The following is a 22,831-nucleotide window of genomic DNA, read 5'->3' on the forward strand; positions in this document are numbered from 1 at the left end:
TCTGTGACCTTGGGGGTTGACACTGCTCCTCCACCTCCCGCTATCTTCACCCCACCTTCATCCTCCACCCAGCTCGATCTGACCTTACTTCATTTGCCCCAGCCCCAGCTCCCCTCCAGCAATATGGCACAGGGACTACCCCATCACCCCATTCCTGCATTCCTTTTTTCAGTAGGGGGAACAAGATCCACATATGGTGGCAGTTCCCTCTTCTTTTCAGCATAGGAAGGCACCTCACTCCCAGCTCCAAATGTACCCCACTGGTTTTCATGGAAGTCTGCTGGCAAAATCAGGAAGCCATCCAGTCCTGCCCTCCATTGAGGCAAGCATCCTTGTGGGTTGCCCACGGGGTTGATCCCATCCCATGGGACACTACAGTGACGGCACTGAACCAGTCATGGGGAGAAGCTTCCAACAGAGCTCCTCAGCACCCATTTTCCCCTCATCTTGGCCCCACTGGTGCTGGGAATCCCCTCTTCTTCCTTATCCAGCCCCAGGAGGTTCAGACCAGCACTAGGGGACACATTGGATGCATCCCCCCCCCCAGGATCAGATGTATACTTCAGATGTCTCCAGGTACACATTCACGTGCCAGGGCCATTATGCCCAGACCCCATGACTCATCTTTACTGCAGGATATCCTCCCAGCACAGCCACCACAGAGACCCTTGTCATGGGGAATTGAGTCCCAAAATCCAACATGGAAAATAAAAAACCCAATGAAATAGTCAGGAAGGCGGCTATCAGCTGTCCAAGCACACTTGAGGCAGTGGGTCTCCACACTGCGGTGGCTGCTGTTGCTGAATGAGGATTTGGGTCCTGGGTTACAAGTCCTGAAGACCTGTCGCAGAGCTCAATGCAGGTTGGGGAGTTGGCAGAGGGAGTCAGCAATGGCAGATGTCAGCAGTGTCCGCAATGCAAAGGATGGACGCTGGTGTTTTCCTACCCCTGGGAAAGGCTATAATCCAGCCTTAACAAAAAACCAAGACAAAACAAGGTCTTTTGTTTCCCCCTGGAGCAAACTATTCTTTTTTTGGCTGTGAAAAAAAAAAAAAAAAAAAAAAAATCTCTATAGTTGGCCTTTGCCATGTCAGTAAGGGTGGCGAAGGGTTTTGTCCCCAGTTTCCCTGTCCCAATATATGCCTGCTTCACTCTGGGGAGTGATGGAGCATCCATGGAGCTGACATAGATGGAACACCTCTATAACTCTCTTCCCTGCTCAGTCTGGCAGCTCTTCCCCTGCTTACAGTGAAGCCCTCAAATTGCATGTTTCCAGGCAAGGAGGAGAAGTCACATCTGTGCACATGCATGCACGCCACAAACACTTCCATACCCACATGGGTGACGTTCAGAGTCTCACTTGTCCAAAACTCAGATTTCTGGCCTCCCAAGTCCAGAGGAGTCGCATTGAGAAGGGTATGTATCCCTTTTGGATTGTTTCTTTTTGATATTCACGAATACTATGGGGAGTATTCATGCCGTTGCAGAAGCTTTGTGTCCCTCCCCAGCTCATCTCCAGGTGCGCAGTGAATCCTGCTCCTCCTCTTCCTCCTCCTCATGTTCCTCCCAGCATGGTCCAAATCTGCTTGGATCAGGGTGGTCATTTGGGATGGAGATAAGAATGACTTGAATGCATCCCAGCGATACAGGGAAGAAACTCCAGAGGAACGGAGCAAGGAGGGGAGACGCTGATGGCTGCAAGGTTTTCTCTCCAGACCCTTTGGAAAATGACTAGCTAACAAAAAATCAAAAATAAATGAAAAATTAACCCCGCCTGCACCCCGTACTAGAAAATCACCAACTCGGAGAGCTTTTTACATCGGCATGGGCTCTGCTTGACGTCAGGGGTGCGCAGGCAGTGCAGGGAGAGGTGCGGGACGGCGGAGCACCCAAAGCTGGCTTGTCTCTGGCTCTGTCCTTTCCTTGCTGAGTCCTTGTTGTCAAGACACTGCTGTAGATTCCGAGTCCTCAGTCTCTTCAGGGTTTGTATTTCTCTTTTCTTCTTTCGTTTCCTTTTTCCTTTTCTCCTTTTCTTTTCTTTTCTTTTCTTTTCTTTTCTTTTCTTTTCTTTTCTTTTCTTTTCTTTTCTTTTCTTTTCTTTTCTTTTCTTTTCTTTTCTTTTCTTTTCTTTTCTTTTCTTTTCTTTTCGTTTTTTTTTTTTTTTAAACTTTTCCTTTCTTCTCTTTTTTTTCTTTTCCTTTTTCCTTTTCTTTGTCCCTTATTTATCTTTTTTGTTCTGTTCCTCTCTTTCTCTTTTTTCTTTTCCTCTCTTTTATTCTTCTTACATGAGATGAAAGGAATCGGAGTCCTGGGGCGCAGGGAGGTGCGGAGGGGAGGGTGGAAGGGAGCCTGGGTGGGTGGTGATGGGGCAGAGGGAGGGGATGCGACTTCACTCCACGTTGCTGCTGTCGAATGCGTGACACTGCAGGTCTCCACTCAGGTAGTCAGTCCCCGGCAGCTTCATGCCATATTTGTCCACACACCAACACAGCCCACGCTTCCGTCCCCGGGAGGGCTTGCACTGAGGAGAGACACACAAATGCAGAGATGAGGAGCTTGCCACCACCCTCCAATGCCTCCTTTGTGCTAGGACTGAGGCTCAGCCTTGTGCTTTGCTTCTTTTACTTCATCATCTCCATCTCCCAGCTTGGAGCTCTCCATTTCCTTTTACTCCACCTGCTCGTACAGGATGCTAGACTCAGGCTGGAGGATGCTCTGAGCCACCAACAAGGCCAACCCCCACCAACCATGCCTGGAGAGGCTTACTGCAATCTTCCCATTAGCCCAGTAGAAGAAAAACCTCAATTCTCTTCATCTGGTTGTGACAGAATAAAGCCTCTCTGTGTGGGGAGCATCCCTGCCTCTGCAGGGCTCTTACCTGCTTCCTCTTATAGAATCCCTTTCGGTCGCAGTTGGGGAGATGCACAGCACGAGGGACCATCCGCTGGCTGCTTTTCAGCTCCTGCAGGGAGGCCTCCATGTGCCTGCGGCAAGGGCCCTGTGGGGGAGGAATAGATTATGTTAGGCAGGGAGCCTTGAGCTGCGAACGTCCCCTGGTCCCTCCTACCGGTACCCCCTGCCAGAGGCACAAAGCCCTCCCGCAGCCCCCCTTCCATGGGGCAAAGTGGGCAGCACCCACCAGCTCAAACTCTTGCCGGAGCTCGGGGATGACCACGCGGGGATGTGCTGTGTTCTCTGCCATGCCCACAAATTTGGCTAAGGTCAGCTTCTTCCGGCGGTCCTTCTTCAGAGCCTCAGCTTTGAGGTCAGAGAGGCGGCCATGCTTGGGCCGGTAGGCCTTGGGTGGGTAGGTCTCCTCCGTCATCTCCGATGTGGTCGGCTCCTCATGCTCACGGGATTCCCGTTCTGGAAGGAAAGGGATACAGAACTGTCAGGCCTCCAGCAGCTGACAAGGGTTTTGCTTGCCCAATCCTGTGCCCAAAGATGCCCTCCTTGAAAGCCTTTTTCCAGCTCCTTCCTACAGCCCTGGTTTTATCCCAAGTTTTTGGGACTTGGTGTGTATTTCATGTGATCCCAAGCTCAGGACAGGAAAGTGTCTTTCTGGGCATGGAGGAGCTGGGGGGTCTTGAATGGGATCTTACATACAAAGCCACCATGGTTCTCAGTGTTTCAGTAGAGAATGACTGATTATCTGGATGGTTATCCCTCACCCAGAGAGGACCAGAGAGGACCAGAGGGGAGAAGTCCCTCTTTAGCAATAGCAGGAGGATTAAGTGATAAGCTCACATCTCAACCTTGCACATGCAAGAACAAAAGCCAGGGATACTCAAAGACGAGATGACTCCAAAGTCAAGGATTATCAATTAGCAAAACTGCCACACTGCTGGACAGACACATTGGCAGTGATGCTGAAGACATTGACCAGAGTCATCAGCTTGCAGTAATGCAGGTAAAGCCAGAGGCAATGCTGCAGAGTAATGTTGCCTGAACACAGCTATCACTGATGATACCAGGGGCAAGGGAGGAACACATTTAGGCTCTGCCCATGGCCCTCTGCACCCCCTCACATCGCCTCAGCATGACCTGCGCCGGATGGATGCAGTCAGGAGCCCTACTCGGATATATATAGGAGAGAGCTGATGACAGTCTAAACTTAGCTGACTTGTGACCTTTAGTACAGCCACCAGAGTGAAAAAGGGCTATATCTGGACTAAATCTGAATACGGTTTAAAGCTCCTGAGGCTGCTGTCTCCCAGCCCGTGGTTCCCAGGAGTCCAGTACTGATGCTGCCAGGTTTGTGCTGGGACCAGCAGGCAGGCATGGGAGAAGCCACTGCAGCAGGCTGACAGGCACCAGAGAGGCTGAAACAACAAGGAAGACAAGAGTGACCCTGCAGGTGGCTGCCCCATCAGGCTGCACATGGGTGCATGCAACCTGTGGGTGGCCCTGGAGATGGCTGAGGGGACAGGCCAGTCACTCCGACTTTTCAAAGCTGGCAAGATTTCCATAGACACATATTTACTAAAGCAGCCTCCTTTTTCTTTCTTATTCTTCCACAAGAACACAGGTTGATCGGCATACCAGACTCAGCACCCTCCAAACTACCCAAAGCAACACAAATGATCCCATCCATCATCTTTGGGACTTGCATGTATATCCAGAACAGGATCCTCTTGCCAATTTGCCCCATGACATTCATGTGCCCATATTTTATGCCTTGTTGCAGGATTTCAAAGTCACTCCTCTATTATAAGGAGATAATGGACAGGGGATAGGGAAGAGATTGATTATATTGGGAATGCACAGAGTGCAATCGAAAAGCACACTTTGCCACAAGATGCTGCTGCAGTCCAAGGTCTGAAAGGAGCCATGAGACACCCTCAGTGAACAAGACCACCCATAGCAGTGATACACTGCCTCTTCTGTCCCTGGAGCCCCCTGGCACTGACTGCTAGGGCATATCCCTGAGCTGCCCTTTCGTAGCAGGCAACCCTACAAGAACAAGACAGGTTGCAGCTCATTACCTGTGCAGTAACAAACAAGAGAGGCATGGTTACCTGGACAGCCCTGAAATAACAAACAGGACACAGTAGTGAGGATTCAGAGAAACAGCACAGAGTGTCCAGTCCCCTGGAATCGTGGTGCAGTGGGTGTTTGCAGCAGCTTGTGTCCACTCATATGCTCAGCAACTTGAGCTTCTGCAAACACCTTGTTCCTCTGCTTCCTGCAAGCTGCCAGAAAGCCAGAGTGGGCTGGGAGCCAGGGGCTAATGTGGAGGAGCCCTTTTGGCAAGAACAGATGGGAAGCAAAGGAGCTCTGCACTCTGCAAAGAGCACAAGGGCTGGTGAGCACTGAAAGCTGCCCAGCTCCCACCTGAGATCAGCTCTTCCTGCAGAGCAGAAGCAGCAAATGGAACCGACACCTTTTGACTCCCTTGAAATGCAGACAGTCATGGAGGAAACAACAGTGCCTGGTTTAGGTCTGTATCTCCCAGTGAGAACTCCATAGATGCCTTTTCTCTGCCCTCCGGTGATTTTTAACCTAATTTCCTCCAGCAACAAGGCTGAAGCTCATGTACCTGTCCATCTGTTCCCTAATTGGATACTAACAAGCCAATTTTGACAAATTGAAGGGCAGAGGTCCCTGACATACAAACTCCTGACAAGCTCTGGGCAGATGGTGAGAGACCTTCATGTTGTCAACATGAGGGGATTGTCAGAGTTGGGGCAGCACTGGCTACCACCAGTCCCTCCCTTGCCCCTCAGCCATCTGAACCTGCATCAACCTGCAGCCACCTCATGCCACTAGAACCGTGTCAGCATCTCCAAAGAATCGTCCACCAGCCCATCTTTACCTAGTGGCTCATTCCTCAGCCATCACCTGCCACACAGGGCAGGCACACAGCAATCAGCATGATGTGTTTTCTCCCAAGGAGATGCCAATGGGAACAACACCCCGTTTCCCTGAAGGAGCCCTAATTGCATCTGAGACTCGGGAGGAAGCAGGAATTTCTCCTCCCTCACCATCACGATCAGGCCTGATGTGTGGCCCCTTCTTGCCCACAGCCAGGGCCAACTCCCATCCACCCTGGCAACACGAGGACAGCCTGTGCACCTCCTCACACCTGGCCCCAACCCAGCTACATCTGGTGGCTGGGTTGTGGGCAGGCTGTGTGCAGAGGCAGGGCTACATTTCCCAGCCTCAGCTCCATGGACAGCAGGAGGTGGGTGAGTCTCACCACTGTCATCCCTTCTACATACTCCTCTACACACTTGAGGAGGTCATCACTGCTCAGCAGATGTCCTAGACTCGGTGGCCACACTGAAGAGTGACATTGCTGAGGATACTGGCTAGCCTGGAGGTAGGACTCCGGCTGCAGCCATCTCAAGGGGATGGTGACCCTATGGCTAAGGCAGGAGACTGAACTCAATTCAGAGCCACCTCATGACTTCATTTCTGGTCCTGGCACTATGGTACCAATGGAGGAACCAAGGAAAAAGCAGAGAACAGCTGGAGACCAACCTGCAGGGCTCCAGCATGCGTCAGGTCAGCAGAAGGGCTGTGTTGCTGATGTCCTAATTTGTACAGGTTCCCATCAGCCCTGGGAGGCAGAATGTACCTTTAGCTGAGTGTGGGCTGTCCCCTGCCCTAGGGGCTGAAGGCTTAGCATCAGGGCTGGCCAGGACAAGTTCTCTAGCAGTCCTTCCCTCCAGGAACTATTTCCACCGTTCCAGTGCAATAGGGACACAGAACAGCAAAATACTGGTCACAGGGAAACCATAAATTTCTTCTGCTGTCCTCGATAGTTGCCGCCTGGGACAGCCTGTGCATCTCCTTACACCTAGCCCCATCCAGCCCCGCCTCTCTCACGCTCCAGATGTTTTGGACACACGTGAAGTCCACACAGGGTGCGCGTGTGCACGTGGGTGTGTGAGAACACTGCCTCCCTGCCCATTTGCACTGCAGAGCTGAGCAGGAAGTGTTTTCCAAATGACTGGAAGGCTTGAATTTTTGTAACAAATTTCCATTGGTTTCTGGCAGGAAGGTAGGAAAAGTACCTATTGACTGCTGCTGCTAATGATCCATGCTCAATACATCCACAGGCCACTGCTAGAGAACTTGCTGTCCTGTTCAAAAACTGGAAAAAAAGCCATGTGCGCCTAAGAAGTACAGGCACAACTATTGCCTCCAATCTTTCTCAACAGCCTATTTGATTACTATCATGATTATTACTATTTACAGCACTAACATAATACACCATTTAAATAGGAAGATGCTAAAGAAAGATACAATGGGGATCTTAGTTAAACCTCAGCATGGGAAAAACAGCATTTCTCCATCTCCATCCTTTCTGCTGTTGCTTCTGGCTGGGCAGAAGAAAGCAGCTTCCCTTGGCTGCTTGTGGCTGGGAGAGGAGAAACATTGGTGCTGCCCCTGAAAGCAGCATCAACACTTGCAGGTAATGTAAAAGATGTGCCTATTTTTCTTTAGATTGGATCTTATGCAGGAATTCTGGGCTCAGGTCTCTGGCTGGTAATAATTCACTTTGTGTATTTCCCCTGTTTGTCCTGACTCCTGACCCACACTAAAATTTGGGATGGGCAGGCAAGTTCTTCTCCAGCCTGCACTTACATCTCTGACCAAGAGAGAAAAGTAAAAATCCCTCCTTCAGCATATAGGGACAGTGTTTGCATTCCCAATGGGCAGGCAGGAATGGGATGCAGAGCAGGAGGGTCAGCTCATCTTGCACCCTTTGGCAGCCAGAGAGCACAACTGACCAAAAGCATTGCTGAGCTCCCCAAAGTCCACAAGGACCAGCCCATTCACCACCCCAATAAAGAAAAGCTCATTTACATTCCCACAGCAGGCACAACTTACAGCGTGGTGATGAATGACCCCTAGCCCTGCTTGGATGAGCACAGAGCTGGCTCCAGCACGATGCCCAGGGCTGGGGTCACTGGGACCACAGCCCGGTGAAGTCAGTCAGTGATGTCAGGCGGCCGCAGCGGCCATCCAGCCAAGGAGGAGGAGCAGCCAGGGCCAGGGATGCAGGCTGCAGCCAGTCCCTCCACTAGCCCAGGGTGTTGGCTGCAGGAGAGCCAGCTGCAACGCAGCTTGGACTTTTGATGAACTTTTGTGCTTTTGTGGAGATTCAGTGGTGGGTCGGTGTGGGAGCATGCTGGTGAGGCTTGAAGGCGATGAGAGACTGGGAGGAGGCACCACACACTGAGAAGGGCTGGAAAATAGCAGCCTGGCTTGGAAAGGACAACTTCTGCCGATGGCCATCCCACCCTCTCTGAGACCACAACATGTGCAACAGGCATTTACAATAGACCTGACACAGAAGCTTTTGGATGGCTAAACGCCATGTCTTGGTCATTGTGGGGATACTGCACCCTCCAAACTGCAGTAAGCCCCATCATTTGGCTAAGGTTCTGGTTTTAGGGTGGAACATCGCATTTCTGGAGGCCACAGTCTCTCCTCCTGTGACTCAATTGGTCTCACTTAAGCTGAAGTTAAGAAAGGTAAATCCCATCGCCTCTTCAGTATGGGTCTATCTGAGGATTATGATGCACCTCTCATGGGAAGATGTGCCAAACTGTCTTACATATACAGGTGCACTGTTAAGAAAACCCATACTCTATTTCCTTCCTATTTGGGAATTAGCCAAAGAGCTGCAAAAATAAGCAAATTACCTTTGTGACCTGGTGACTGATGCAAGTAAGTCTTTAGTAGTCAAAACACTGTGAAGCACCCACAAAAAAATCCATAGATCACAGTCCAAAAACTACAGATGCTTTTGAAAAAGAGCTTCGGGATACCTTGGTGCCTTAAATCCCTATGACAGCATGAAGAATGTCTCTAGGACCTCACTTTCTTGTGCTACGGAGACAATATTTAAGAGAAGTCTATGGCCTGGTGGGACCAAGCTCAGGGAGGGTATGGAAAAGCAGCCAGACGGCTAGAAGTACTCAACTCTAGGTTAAGACTTATCTCATTTTATTAAGCTGAGACCCAGCAGGATGCTTAGGAACACCTGAAGAGTCTTGGAGACAGATGGCAAAGGGATGTACTATGCTGGGGCTTTTTTTCTCTCAAGGTATTGCTTGAGCTTTGCTGAAATAGCCTGGAAGACCAGCTCTTTTCTCAGGAGATTAATGTCTCAGCAGAAACCTGTGGATGCAGATTCTGCTGCATCAGCCAGGGCTCACCTGCAGAGCGTGAATATCAGGTGCTTGGGCTGCCCCCAGGTTCACACAGGATTCATGGGAAAGGGAGATCATTGTCCTGATGACCTTGGTGTCCTCACACAAAGCCGGATGGAGAAGAAATGCAGCTCAGCATGTGGGAAGAAGCTCTCAAGGGAACCAGCTTGTGTTTAGTTCTGCTATGGAAGCAGAGGTCCTATCTGTAGGAACGGATCTCCAGGTCAGCACTAGTTCTATGCCCTGCCAGCAAATGCCAAGAAGGTGGGAGAGGTAAAGCTCTGGCAGCTAGAAGCATACAGAAGGATCAGTGCAGTTGTGTAACAAATGATACTTCCCTGAGCTGACTTTCCTTGCTGCAGCCACAAAGTAAAACTCCCTGGGAGCAACTCTCCAGAGCAAGCAGAAAAGCAGGTTTAGATATGGGTAGCTCCATGACAACATTTCCTTCCCTACGTGTGCTAGCTGTTAGTTGAGCAGGCTCCAAGCATCCACGCTGTGCTGGAAGAGCTGGGCTTGGGTATCAGCTGGTGAGCTGGGCAGTTTCTGACCTAACATGCAGAAGCAATGACTGGGGCTCACCAAGAGGTGGTGTCTTTGCTTTGGCTCATTCTCTCCAGAGAGCTCTCAAATCTGGCTGAGATCAGTTCTCAACACAGGTTTTAGAGTTTGCACTGTGTATATAAGGCACACAGAGTTGGGGTGAGGGTTTGTGGTTAACGTCAGTGTGACCAAATTTGTGGTTCACTGTGGCAATCCAATTGTTTCTGGTAAGATGCAACCTAAAATACCCAAAAAGTAACTCGGTTAGGAAACTTTTCAGTCTCTTCCTCCTAAAAAATGAATAAACATCCATCTATCTCAATTAAGTAATGTTGATGTGCACCATCTTGAAAATTGCAGGCACTCTGCTTCTAGATAGCTGCTTGTATCAGCCTGACACTTCGTGAACAAAGTTATCTGCCAGGGAACTGAACTGGCAGGTGGAGAGGAAGGAAGTATTTCAGGATCAGATTTACATCAAAAAGCTCCTGTAGCTGATGCACTGATGATAGGAAGATAAAACATATTTCTTTCACATCATCTGGAGTCTGCAGATGTTTCCCATTCCATATGCTGAAGCTGCAGAAGAATCTGAGAAATGAGTTGAAGAATGATCCAGAGAAATCTAAATAAATCATCTTGCAACAGCATAGTGACCAAGATATACTTTTTCTTCCTGGAAAGGATGAAATCATTGAGTCTTTCTTAGTCTTGTATGCTTTCCAACAAATCCACCCTAGTGGCAGATTCCACTGGTTGCAATAAAGGCACTGAAGAAGATATCATGCTGCCAAGAAACTAAGAGCAGAAAAAGTGGAGAAGGAAAACTCAGGACAGAAGATTGCATGACTGTCTCTGTAACTGATGTTAAAAATCTGGAGAAGCTCCCAACAAACATCATTCAACTGTTTACTGACAGTTTCTCCAAGAGGCTTAGCTGTGGCAAAAAGAAAGGAAATCCCTTCATGAAAAACAAAAGTGCTTTCTCATCTTCTGAATGAAAACAAAAGGGACTGAACTGCTCATCTGGCTACCAGCTGAGACGACCTGAAAAGCAACTGCTGCTGGGGTTTTCTTCCAACCCTTCATACCTCCTTCCTTCATAAGGAAGCCTTTTGCCTCCCTGTAGAAGGAGGTGAAGGTGTGTTTGATGGAATCTGGAGATGCACCTGTTTGAGGTGCTGAATGAGAACTGGTCAAACCCCACAAATATTTCACACGTGCAGCTATGACTGCAACCTCCCGCTGAGCCTGGAAGAGTTTCTAGACTTCAGCCCGACTTTCACAGCTCTGCCTTAAACCAGATGGAAAAGATCTGTGAGATCATTCATTGCTCATCTCTGTGTCAGCACCAGATGACACATCGTCACATGTACTGTCCGACCTGACTTTTATGAGCTCCAGTGATGAGATTTCCACCTCTGCCCTCAGGCCTCCCTTCTGCTTCCTTAGTGGTCCCTCTGTCAGAAAGCTGGGCTGGGTAGGTCTCGCCATTATTTCATCTCTCCATTCACTTAAGAAGTACCACAAAACAGTACCAGAAGTCTGATGTTCACACTCTGGCAATATTGCTAAGAAGAAACTCGCTCAAGCCTGAACTGAACTGCTGCTTTTGCCCCTCCTTGCCATCTCCCTCCCTGCACTGTACTGTGGCGTAACCCAACCAACTTCTCTTGGACCATCAGTATGCAAAGATGCTTTTCAATGTTAAAAAACATCAAGATTTCCTCAATGCAACAAAGTATACAGGATACAGTATACAGGTCTCCACTTGGGGGTCTGAAACTCAGATCAGACTAACAGGTCTTGAGTCTTTCCAGAACCAATTCCCTGCTGCACTTTGCTGTTGTTTTTCCCCACAACTTCAAGCCTCCCTGGCTGTTATAAAATAAAATAACTGAATACTGAAATGGCTATGAAATGATGCAGTAAAATTTCCCCCACTTTTGCTATTTCTTCAGCCACAAATGAAAGGGAATGTTACAGCCACATGGATGTCTATTGTGATTGCTACACAGTTATGAGGTTTCCTAATAAAACTTTTTTTTTCTTCACTTTTCCTGCATCTCTTTTAAATTAAAAAGTGAAAGCCAGGTTCCATCACCATTCACTGGCTTAATTACTAGGGTTTCATCATTAGTCCAATGCATAACATCTAATTTCTTAAGCAAGAATAATGAAAGGGTCTGTAAATTCAATTATCTTCAGAGGGCAACTTCCATCCAGATTGGAAAAAGAAAATATTTATACTGTGTTTTGTTTTGTTTTGTTTTTTTTTTTAAAAAAAAAGACTATAGGACAACTTTGCCCCCAGTATTACCTTTAAGATACATTCCTTCTCTTGTTTAGCTGGAGGATCATTTCCTTAAGTATCTGTCAGGATTTCCTTCTCCCCCTTAAATAGCAACCAGACAAGCTATCTCCATCAACATAACAATTATCTCCATCAGTGAACCAGCTGTGTCCATCCAGCAAGCAAACAAACCAAACTCTGCAATAACAGCCCTCAAGGCAGGCAGCTTGGAATTGCTTTCAAAATGTAATTGGAAATGCTTTCCAATCCTACAACAGCATCTCTAGGTTTTCCTCTTCAGTCTTTCGAAGACTGAGGTAGCTGGCTCCCACGGAGGGGATTAGGTGCCTATGTTGCTCTGGATCTCAGTCATGGGAAAAAGGTACACAGCATCTTTCAGGATCAAGCCTTGCTTGGGATTGATGCGCAGCCAGTGGAGCTTGGACTGATGAGCAGTTTGCACACTTGTCCTGGAAACATCATAAGCAGACAGCAGATCCTTCAGAACATGCTGAGAAATAGCTTCCTTGAGAGCAAACTTGCCTACATCAAACCACTGAGAGTCCCACATTTCTGCAAACACATTATGCTGGCTCCTGCTAGGATTAACTGCGAGCAGGTGGATTGACATAAACACTAAGGGGTCCCCTTAGATCACCACCATCAAAGAACCACTTCAAAAACAACATCTTGCTGAGAGTTGCCTTGGCTACACAGCTGAAGGAGTAGAAAGAAAGTGTTTGGTGGGGGAGCAGTGGGGAGACGACAGGGGATTTCACCACTTTTTCATCAGATCTGATGTGACCCTTCCTAGACAGGCTGACACTCAGTGTAACCTGTGCCTGGCAATCTGCAGTGGCATCCCTGGGGCCTGGGACCATGAGCACAGCTGTTCTGTGGCCTCCTGGCCTCCAGCACATAGCCCTGAGGGCACCCAGCCTGGAGGTTGCCCTCTCCTCCTTACAGCAGAGCATCCTTGTGACTTTTGCTACACCTGTCCTGAGGATAAGCAGATTATACCAATCTTTTTTTTTTTTTAACCTGTAAAAAGCCTCTTTACTACGCAGTTATTATGCAGGCTGCTAGGAAAGCCAAACTCTGTGTCATTTTTGATCTCTGCATGCACCTTATCTTCCTGCTGCTTGCCCCTCCTCAACACTGGAAGTTATTTCTCTTGTCCTCAGTTTGCCACGTGTCACCAAACTTGCCATCTTTTCCCAATTCAGGTCCCATTTCCCAGATTCCCAAAGGCCACATGTTACTACCTTGGCAAAGAGAAGCTTGCGGACTCCCAGCACCAGTCACCACAGCTCCCTGCACATATTCTTCAGTGCTGGCATGGAGCAGGAGATGGATGGATAGCCAGAGAGGATGGACAGCCCTCAGCAAGCCACAGCCTGTCCACACCTTCCAGTTACTCAGGCTGTCAGAGTACTTTACACAGACTTAGTTCCTCCAGAAAATATAGCCCACAATTCCAAGCATGGCATGTGAACTCATATCCATGCAGCTGGCAGAGAACTATCTTGCCTCTATCTCCCCTTACCTCCTGTTGATACGCTCACCTGCTGCATCTCATTGCAGTCCTCAGTGGGAGGAAAGGGTAGGCTGCTCTATGTGTCAGTATCTGATCTTTATGGCCAAACACCCATGTTCTAGTCATTAAGCAGAACCACGTAAGAGAGATTTATGCGTGCTTCCAGGAAACCATTCTGCCCCCAGAGACAAAAATGCTGCAGACATAAAATGTTTGTGCAGGCATGTGTGGGTGTGTGAACATGGGTACATGTATGTGTATGTTCACATGCGTATCTTCCCTGTGCATAATAACTCTGCTGCTCAGCAGCCCACGTTGAGGGGCAGGTGTGCTCAAACCAAGTTCCCCTTTCATTTATGTCTGACCTTGAATTAACACTACTAGGGAAAAAATGCAGGCAAGATTTGCCATACTATGGGCTATTATATCTGCCCTGAGTTAGTGCGAGTGCAAAACAAGTCACAACATTTTTCTACGCCTTGTCCTCTGCTGCCGGCCTTCCCAGTTTGGGTGAGGAGCACCGGGAGCCACCACGGCCGTAACAGCTTGGCTCAGAGCCGTTCAGTGCAGGGAGCAAAGCTCGCAGTGGACGTTAGGAGGAAGCAGAGCACCGTGCTCTGCGTGCAAGTACAGCCGACTCACTGCCTCTCCTCCCTGCTATACCGACATGCGTGTGCCAAACGTGTGCCAGGCACGGGATGCTGGTACGCGAGCACTGACGGCAGGAGGCACACTGCCTGCTTCCAGCATCCCTCCTAGCTGCAGAGGCTCCCATGTAAGGCCAGCCCAAGCACTGCAGGCAGTGGTACAGCTCTGGGCGGGCTCCCTGGGAGCCGGTCCAGGCTGACAGCCGTGCGCGGGAGCTTGGAGTCGCTCCATCACTCGCGCACGCACGCACGCACAGAGCCACGTCTCTGCTCCGGTGAACTTTGCTGGCACCAGGCAGGAATTTCGTTTGGATCAGCTACTTAATATTCTTGCTTCTTCCTTAGAAACCAGGCTGCCGAAAAGACTCTCCAGCCAAGGCCCCTCCTTTCCTGTTTGAACCACCCCTTGCTCCCACCCCCATACATGCACACCACAGAAACCCAGCTTTCTTGCTGGCACCTGATGGATTTCACCTTTTTTTTTTTTTTTTTTTTTTTTTTTAATATATTGATATTGTTGTTGAAACTTCAGATGAGAAGAAAAATGGGGTTTTTCCTGTTTTGGACAGGAGGCTTTGCAGGCCTGTTCTGTAGCTTTTGCCTTGACAGGTCGGAAGCTCTTTGCACAAAGGATCGTGTGCTTGGCTCTGCACCCCAATCCCATAGCTGCTGCCCACCTCAAAACCCTATATCCACATCCTGCATCTCCGAGCCAAGGGAGGAGGAAGAGAAGCCGGGTGGGGAATGTGTCAGGCTGGATGAGGGACTGCACCCAATGCAAGCTGCAGAAAACCTGGGTTCTGCAGCCCTCCTCCTCCTCCTGCTTCCAGCTGACGCAGCAAAGACAATTTTCTTAGCGCTAATTCTGCACACCCCCCCCCCCTCCCTTCCCCTCCTGGTTATCATTGGCTCACGGTTTCGTGGGGAAACTTGCCAAGTCTCGCTTGCTTTCTAGAAAGCGAAGGAACGGCAGAGGAGAAGGAAATATTTGACAACCTTTGTTTTTCCAGAAGCCCGTTTGGGGCGGCAGGCTGTGCTCGGTGCCCCGTGCTCCCGGCGCTCGGCCTGACCTTGCTGTGTCAGCAGGAGGAAGTCTGGCGGGAGCACAGGGCAGCGGAATGGAAAGACGTGGTGAGTTTCAAACAAAACCTAAACCAAACAGAGCAAACCCAGAATCCTGAAGCTTGTGCCATAAATGAAGCTCATTCATGGTTTTTCTTTCTTTCTTTTTTTTTTTTTTTAAAAAAAAAAAAAAAACAGGAACATCAATTACAGCGCAGCAGTGGTGTTTGGCTTTCGGTAAAGGACAGTGTCTGGCTGCTGTGCCAGCCAGGACTACAGGGACTGTCCTGTCACTACCTACACATCAGCCTACTTAAAACAAGCATTACCAAAGCCCTTTAATCCTACATTTGCTTTCATTTCCGACCCATTTGCCAGCCAGCAGCACATCCTGCATAGCGTTTCTCAGCACCACTGTGCCCAGCTCACAGAAGAGGAAACTGAGGCACAGTGCCCAGGAGCATCCTGTCCCCACGCAAAACATCTGCTCAGCTGCAGAGCCAAGCCTGGCCTCCAGCCCTGTGCTCCTGCACTGTTCTCCTTGTGCCTCTACCTTGGCTATAAGTAGGAAAGCATCTGTGATTTTCACCTCAGCCAGCACGAGCGCAGAAATAGATAGAAATGCAGTTAGATCTTGTCCTTGCCACTGTCCCATAGTTCATTCTGCAGAGTGCTGATTCTTTCTCAGCATTTCACAGCTCAGGGCCAATTTTGGTCACTGATAAATCGAAGGGCCCAGCCAGCTCCCCCAGCACACAGTCCTCGTGCTGCTAGCCAAACTGGCAGAGGCCGGAGCATTCAAGTCAAACTTCATTTCTTTCCTTGCCCGGTTGCTTAGGAACACGCCTATGAAAATATACTTTGTTCTCACACACTACCAGCCGAATGCCAAGAGAGTTTTTTCCTTCTCCCATCCTCAGGAATTCCTGATTTATTTTTTATTTGTATTTTTTTTTAAATTTTTGGCAAAGCTGGGGAGAAACCTGCCACTCTGCCTCTTGCAAAGCGTCCCCCACTGGAGCTCAACCAAAACCCACTGAAATGAGCCCCTGTGGCACTCGGGTACAAACTCAAAGCTCAAGTAGTGCCAGCAGTGGTTTTGCAACAAACCTGCACCCTCTGTCTTACTGCCCTCTGTGTTTCTTCTGAGGGTGCTCCCACCCCAAGCTAACCAAAAGCAGCAATGTTATCAGGAGACCAGGCACGTTCTGCATGCAGAGCACCCGCTAAAGGACCAGACTCCTCGGGCAGGTGGAACTTAAGGAGATTCATGTAAGAAGCTAAGAGACAAAGGTTTGTTGGGTATTTCAGACTGCAGAGGGCACGCTGGCGATGTGTACAAGGCTCATCTCTGCCCTCACTACAGGGCTTGCTGTCCCAACCACACTGCCTCCCAGACATACAACTGAGGGAAATAAACCCGGCGGGTGACACACTGCGGGATGCTCTGCATAGCTCATCTGGGAGCGGGTTCTCAGCTACCTCCTGCACTTCAGGATGGGAAAAGGGCTCCTGGCTTCCTGCTCTGCTCCCCACACATCCCATGGCTCTTGCTTAGTCCAGGTCCCCTGCAGAAGGCTGAGCTCAGCTTTGCTGTTTCTGGTCAGTTTTAGGGGAGGATAGACATTTGTTGTCATTTGATGCAGGGAAAGTGATATGTTGATGTATATACACACACACACACAGAAATTGTGTTTGCTCTGAAGGATGGCGCATAACAGCACAAGTAGCAATAAGGAAAAAATACTAAATGCATCAAGATTTATTAGGTGCTGGAAAGGAGAAGTGGACTCTCATTGTGCTGGTAGAAGCAGCAGCTTGCTAACAAGCAAAAATGATGTTTTCCTGGGCCAAAAAGACTTGGGGAGCCTTGGTTCTGCTTTTTTTTTTTTTTTTTTTTTTGCCAAGTGGTTTCCTGGGTCCCTTTGACCCCTCCCTGCCCTCCTGTATGCCATGGCAGAAACACAGAAGTGTTGCACAGGGGAAACCAACCCTGAAGCAGCCACAGATCCTGCAGTGGGAGTGCAGCGAGCGTCCAAGTGAAGCAGCACTTGCGTTCGTGCTTTTGTCACGTGCAAGGTGCAAGCATTTCAGCTTGGCTTTGCACTAGTGCTGCCATGCCAGCCTTCATACTTGCTTTTAATGTGTTCTTTCTGGCTGTTAGCTACACTGTCATTCTTTTTTGCATTCAGATTCCCTGTTCCTAATGCACCTGCTCTTTTCACCTCCCAGTGCTAAAGCCCTTTGCCCAACAAAGATGCCCAGCAGCAGGCAGCCAGGAGCAGGCTGCAACAAGGTGAAAGAGAAAGTCTGAATGCCAAAGCAGGAGGGTTTGAGGGATGCAATGATCCCCTGGAGCTCAAGCTGCAGAGCCCAAGAGCAAGGTGGAGAGAAAGGAGGTCAGGGAGAGGGCAAGGATGGAGATGAAGGAAAGGTGGAAAGGATTCAGCTGGGAAAGGACTCAGATGCAGATGCAGCTGGGAAGTGGGGAAAGAAAACTCTCCTAGGAATGGGTCAACCCAGAGGCAGGGGGATGTGAGATGATGCAACAGGAGATTCAGCCAGGGCATGGATGGGAAAGATGGGTAAAGTGGTCTGAAGGAATGGAAGGGCAGCTGAGAGGATGGAAAAAGAGCTGGGGGGGGGGGGGGGAGGGAGGGGTGGAAGAGCAGTTGGAATGATGAGAAAGTAGCTGAGAAAGCAGTAAAGCAGTAGGAGGATGGCACAACAACCAGGGGAAGTGGCAGTGGTGGAGAGCAGCTGGAAAGCTGGAAAAGTAACTGGGGGCTTGGGAGGCAGCCGACAGAGGAGTGGGGAGAGGAAGGGATGAGGAAATAGCATAAGTAAATAAATAAGGATGAAAGAGCTGCCAGGGGATGTGAGAAAGAGAGGGAGAAGAAGGGCGGAAGGATGGCAGTGCGACTGAAAGGGTGGCAAAGCAGCTGGTGGTGGTGGTGGTGGTGGTGGAGGGGGATGGAAGAACATGGTGGGGAGGGGGAAAGGAAGAGCAGCTGGGGATGGAAAGAGAACAGAAGGACGGCACACAGCTGGAAAGGTGGAAAAGCGAGCGAGGGCACAGAAGAGCACCTGGACCGCTGGAAAATGCAGCCGGAAGGATGGGAAAGCGGCCGGCGGGGGCAGGGAAGAGCAACCGGAGGGAGGGAGTGGAAAAGCAAGCGGAAAGCTGGAAAGGGAGCAGCCGGGAGGGCGGAAAAGCAAAGCGGGAGGGTGCGGAAGCGCTCCCGGAAGAGGGAAAGGCAGGCGGGGATGGAGGGGAGGGGGGCAGCGGGAGGATGGGCGCAGAGGAGAGCGGCTGTTCGGCCGCGGGGCACTCACCAGCCTTGGCTTGCTCGCGGTAGCTCTTCTCGCTGAGGCAGACGGCGGTGCCGTGGAGCAGGGCGTGCAGCGGCTTCTCCTCGCCCTGGCGGGGCAGGCAACGGAGCCCTCGGGCGCAGCGCTCGGTGTAGACGCCGCAGGGCTGCCCGGCGGGCAGGGCGCAGGTGAGGCAGCAGCCGCAGCCCGGTTCCTTCACCAGCTCGCAGCCCAGCGGCGGCGGAGGGCAGAGCGACAGAGCTTTGCCGTCGCACGGTTCGCACTGAACGAAGGAACCCAGGCACCGCGAGAGCCCCGGGCAGGCGCCCAGCAGCACCAGGAGCCGCAGCAGCATCGCGGCGGGGGAATGGATGCTGCGGGACGGGGCGCGGGGCTGCCGCCGGCGGGGGCGGGGGACGTCTGCTTCCCGCTTGGCCCCTCCGGGAGAGGGGGAGGAAAAAGAAAAAAAAGAAAACTGGAGAATTTAAAAAAGAAAAGCGGCTGAAAGCGCAGCCCCTGTTTGCGGGCACCCCAGGCTGAGGGTTATTCTCGAGGTGCGAGAGCCTCCCGCTTTTCTTTTAGCTGTGGGAGAGGGTCTAGGTTTGCTTTGAGTCTTTTTCTTTCTTTTTTCGCCTGGAAATGGGGACTTGCACGGCGATCCGCGGGAGCGCAGAAAGAGAAAGGGAGGGGAGGAGGAGGGAAAGGGAGAGAAGGTTGCACGGGGAGCTGCAGCCTACAGGTTGCAGGGGTTGGGGAGTGGGATGGGACCGCACACACACACAAGCACACGCACCCAAAGGGATGGGAGGAGGAAGGTTGGGAAGGGAGCAAAGTTCCTTGAAACCCAGCGTCCTGCTCTTATGGCATCAAAGCAGTCAAGAGGGGGGAAAAAAAAAAGAAAAGAAAAGCGCAGGAGAAGGAAGAGGGGATGCAAAGCTCCCCTTCCCTCCCCCTTCTTCTGCAGGAGAAGTCTCTCCCGACGCAGCGAGCTGCTGGGAAGCGTGGTATGAAGCAAAGTGGTGTTTCGATCGGTTCTGTTCAACCCTCTCGTTTTCCTCTTCCAAGGTTTGAAAAATTAAAAAAATTAAAAAATAAAAAAAAGTGGAGAAAGAGAAAAAGCCCCCCAAAATGGCAAAAAGAAAAAAAAAAAAAAAAGGAAAAAAAGAAGTTTTCTGCAAAATTGAAGTGTTTGGTTGGAAAGTCTGCAGAGGAGCGGTAAAAAACAGGGAGAAAGAGGGAAGAAAAAAAAAAAAAAGGAAAATGGAAAAAAAAAATCCACTTTGTAGATCTCCCAACACTTTTCCCCTGGAGAAGTTTCTAAAGAGACTGAATACTGCAGAACAGGCTGTCTTTTAAATAGACTGCCCCTGGCTGCCTGCCAGCCCCTAGCTGCAATTTGAGATCCCAATGACACCTCAGCTTGACTGGGTGCCAGCAGCCAGGGCCCTATCAGTACACACTCGAGCCGGTGGGGGTGGGGTGTGCAGCTTCTGACTTCTGGGCTTCAAACCCCGGGCAGTGATCAAGGATAATATTATGAGGAGAGACAAGGGGAGGAGGAGGGGGAAGGGGAAGGCGAGGATTGGGAGGGGAGAGGCAGGGGGAAAAAATAGTTGGGATCTGTACGGTTTTAAATATATATATATTTAAATATATATGTGAATATATAGAAGGAGAAAAATGGTTGCAATTGGGTTGCAGGGCATCTGGGTGGGAGAACTGTGAGTTTAGGGAGGTAGGGGTACATTGCATCTGCAGGGTGCTATTGAGACTGATTGCAGTCTTGCTGGTGAGATGGGGACTCCTGTGCCCTGCCCAGGACCTGCAGAAAGTGGGGGGACCCTGAGCACCCCTCGGCTCCTAAGGTGAGCATGGCAGGGAGATGGCTGGATGTGTGCCACAGAGCTGCTCTCACCCACCTTGCTTCCATTCTATGAGTGCAGTGTCCCCAGCTCTCCCTTCCTGCCTCCCCAGTCCTGAGCAAGGGGTAAGAACTCAATGAGGGTGTACAGGCTGTGCCCCCACGGCCCCAGACAACAAGGGTTAACGTGGCCAGACAGCGTGCAGGAGGGAGGGCTAGGCTGCTTGTAAGAACTGTGCTAGATTACTCTTCGGAAAAGTTCGCTGTTGCTTAGGGCACGCCAGAAAACAAGGGGAATTTTGCCATACAAATTTCAATTTGCACGTTTTAGCTCATTCTTCTTCTGCCTTTTGCCCTGCACAAAGTGTAGGGGGAGATGGAAAAAGAAGAAAGAGAGCACTTTGCAGTGCTCATCCCCTGTACTTGGATAGCTTGGAGTTTGCTGCCTTTTGTTCCACCGCTGCATTCCTCAGTGCTACAGCTCTCCGGGCCCTGGTCCTTCGCACTTGCCTCCCTCGGTGCTCATTCATTGCTAGGAGTGGGGAAGCTGGAAGCGCGGTGAAGGGAATCTCCAAAATTGCATTGTGCAGCCCCGTGGCCAGCCCAGGCAGCTGTGCACAAGGATGTTAAACCTGGAGCTGCAGCAGGACGGTTGGGTGAGCGCTGGGAGATCTCTCACCAGCACAGGCACAAGGCTGGCTACCAGGGAGAGCGGGAAATCAAAAGGGAACAGGCAATTCTGGGTGAGGTTTCTGTGCATTTCAAATCACGTCCCCCCCCCTTCCTTCTCTCCCCCTTTCTGCACATGCACACAATCCTGCAAAGCTTCATATTCCCCAGGTTTCTTTTTAGATCAGTCAGCTATGCAGCTGCATTGCATGGATTTTGCCACTAGAATGCACCCTTATCTATGGTAAGAGGACGGAGAGCTGCTTAAAAGCATTAACTCTTTCTTCACTGAAATTTCCCTGCTGAAGTCTTTTCTGCACATTTCAGGTGTTCCTTTTTTACTGCCTTCCTACCCCATGTGGGCTCCGTAGTAAAGATAGGCTCCCTCCTGTCCTTTTTTTCAACCCCTCTTTTCAAAAAGGAAAGGCACATTTCTGAGCTTTTCCCCTTTTCTTTGAATCAGCAGGTTTTCCAGAGGTTTTATTAGATAATACCCAAATCTCTGCTTAGATCGTAGCTAACCACTGCAAAATAGGCACCCCTACGGTAAGAAAAACAACCCCCTGGCATTTTATCTAGAAGCATTTTTAAATAGTTTTTCTGGTTGATACTTAGGACTTTTGCAGCATTTTATTATTTATTAATTGCATCCTGTTGCTGAGTTTTGTGGGGATCTGCTACTGGTCTGACTGGGTGCCTTGCAGAACATAACACTGGGCAGAGATAACATAACACTCCTCATCTGGAAATCTGGAAGCACTTTGCAAAAGGGCTTAGGACAGGGGAGAACTGGCTTTCCTTCTTCTTTTCTCTACCCTGTAACAAAGATTACATCCCAAATAATGTCTAGTATGGAGAAAGCATGGGAGGGATGGGGGAGAGGTTTCACTCCCACTGCAACCTGTGGGATGCAGAGTAGTGAGGCATGTATGGAGCTGCTTCTATCCAGCCCAGCTGCAAGCCCTGGCACAGGAGGCTTGGGCATGGCTGGATGGCTGTGGGGCAGGGATCCTGCGAGGCAGCCCTGGGGCAGCTGCCCTAATTTTAGTTTGTCCGGGAGCTTTCTCCTGGGCTTTCCAGGTGGTGTGAGGTTGTCTTGAGGGCATCTTAGCTTACCTCCTACACTGAGCTGCAAGGCTGCACTGGGACTTTCATCCATGAAAGCACACCTGGATGCATTGTCTGATTCTCAAACCAGAAGATGATGGCAAAGTTTTAGTCATGAGATGTGCCCTGACGGCAGGTTTACTGCCAGATTATGAAAGTGGACTCAACCACGAGGATCCTAGCACTGAGTCCAGCAATTGGGATAAAGCTGCAGATAAATGCTTGGTACATGCTGTCTGCACTCCTCCCTTTTTGGCTTTTTTTTTTTTTTTTTTTTTTTTTTTTTTTTTTTTGCTTTTTGACATTTTTGCTGGTGATCAAAAAAAATAAAAATAAAAAAAAAATCTACTACCCAGGAAAAAAAGGCAGCAGTGAGGCAGCAAGCAGTTGTACATGAGCTATAGGAGAGCCTGCAGCTAACAAAGGTCTCATTTCTTGTGGCTTGTTCTCTTCCAAGGGTGGTCACAATAACGCTTTATAAGATATGTTTTCTTATTTTGGGGGAATGAACAAGCAGAAAAAGTTAAGGTTTCTATTCGCATCTTCTGATACACTTCACTGCTATAGGCTCCATGTGTTACATATGGTTCTTTGTTGCAAAAAAGGAGAAGTAGTTATTTGGAAAGCTGCTAC

At 49.8% G+C, this 22,831-nt stretch overlaps 1 protein-coding gene across 1 annotated transcript; it reads right to left on the bottom strand.

Annotated features, from left to right (window-relative positions):
- Window positions 1-1,047: 1,047 nt before the first annotated feature.
- On the bottom strand, window positions 1,048-19,897 carry IGFBP5 (insulin like growth factor binding protein 5). The gene is made up of 4 exons (XM_052675047.1): window positions 18,586-19,897; window positions 3,140-3,366; window positions 2,879-2,998; window positions 1,048-2,521 (listed from the first exon to the last, which is right to left on the bottom strand). The coding sequence occupies exons 1-4, from the start codon at window positions 18,914-18,916 to the stop codon at window positions 2,390-2,392; spliced, it is 810 nt and encodes a 269-aa protein (XP_052531007.1). The 5' UTR covers window positions 18,917-19,897; the 3' UTR covers window positions 1,048-2,389.
- Window positions 19,898-22,831: the final 2,934 nt, after the last annotated feature.

The sequence above is a fragment of the Tympanuchus pallidicinctus genome, unplaced genomic scaffold (assembly GCF_026119805.1).
Source record: "Tympanuchus pallidicinctus isolate F22 unplaced genomic scaffold, pur_lepc_1.0 scaffold15, whole genome shotgun sequence".
NCBI lineage: Eukaryota > Metazoa > Chordata > Aves > Galliformes > Phasianidae > Tympanuchus > Tympanuchus pallidicinctus.

Coding starts and splice junctions, on each gene's coding strand:
- IGFBP5 (XM_052675047.1), bottom strand. CDS start 18,916: ATGCTGCTGCGGCTCCTGGTGCTGCTGGGCGCCTGCCCGGGGCTCTCG. Junction 3,367..18,585: donor CCGCGAGCAAGCCAAGGCTG/GTGAGTGCCCCG, acceptor CTTTCCTTCCAG/AACGGGAATCCCGTGAGCAT. Junction 2,522..2,878: donor GATTCTATAAGAGGAAGCAG/GTAAGAGCCCTG, acceptor GTCTCTCCTCAG/TGCAAGCCCTCCCGGGGACG.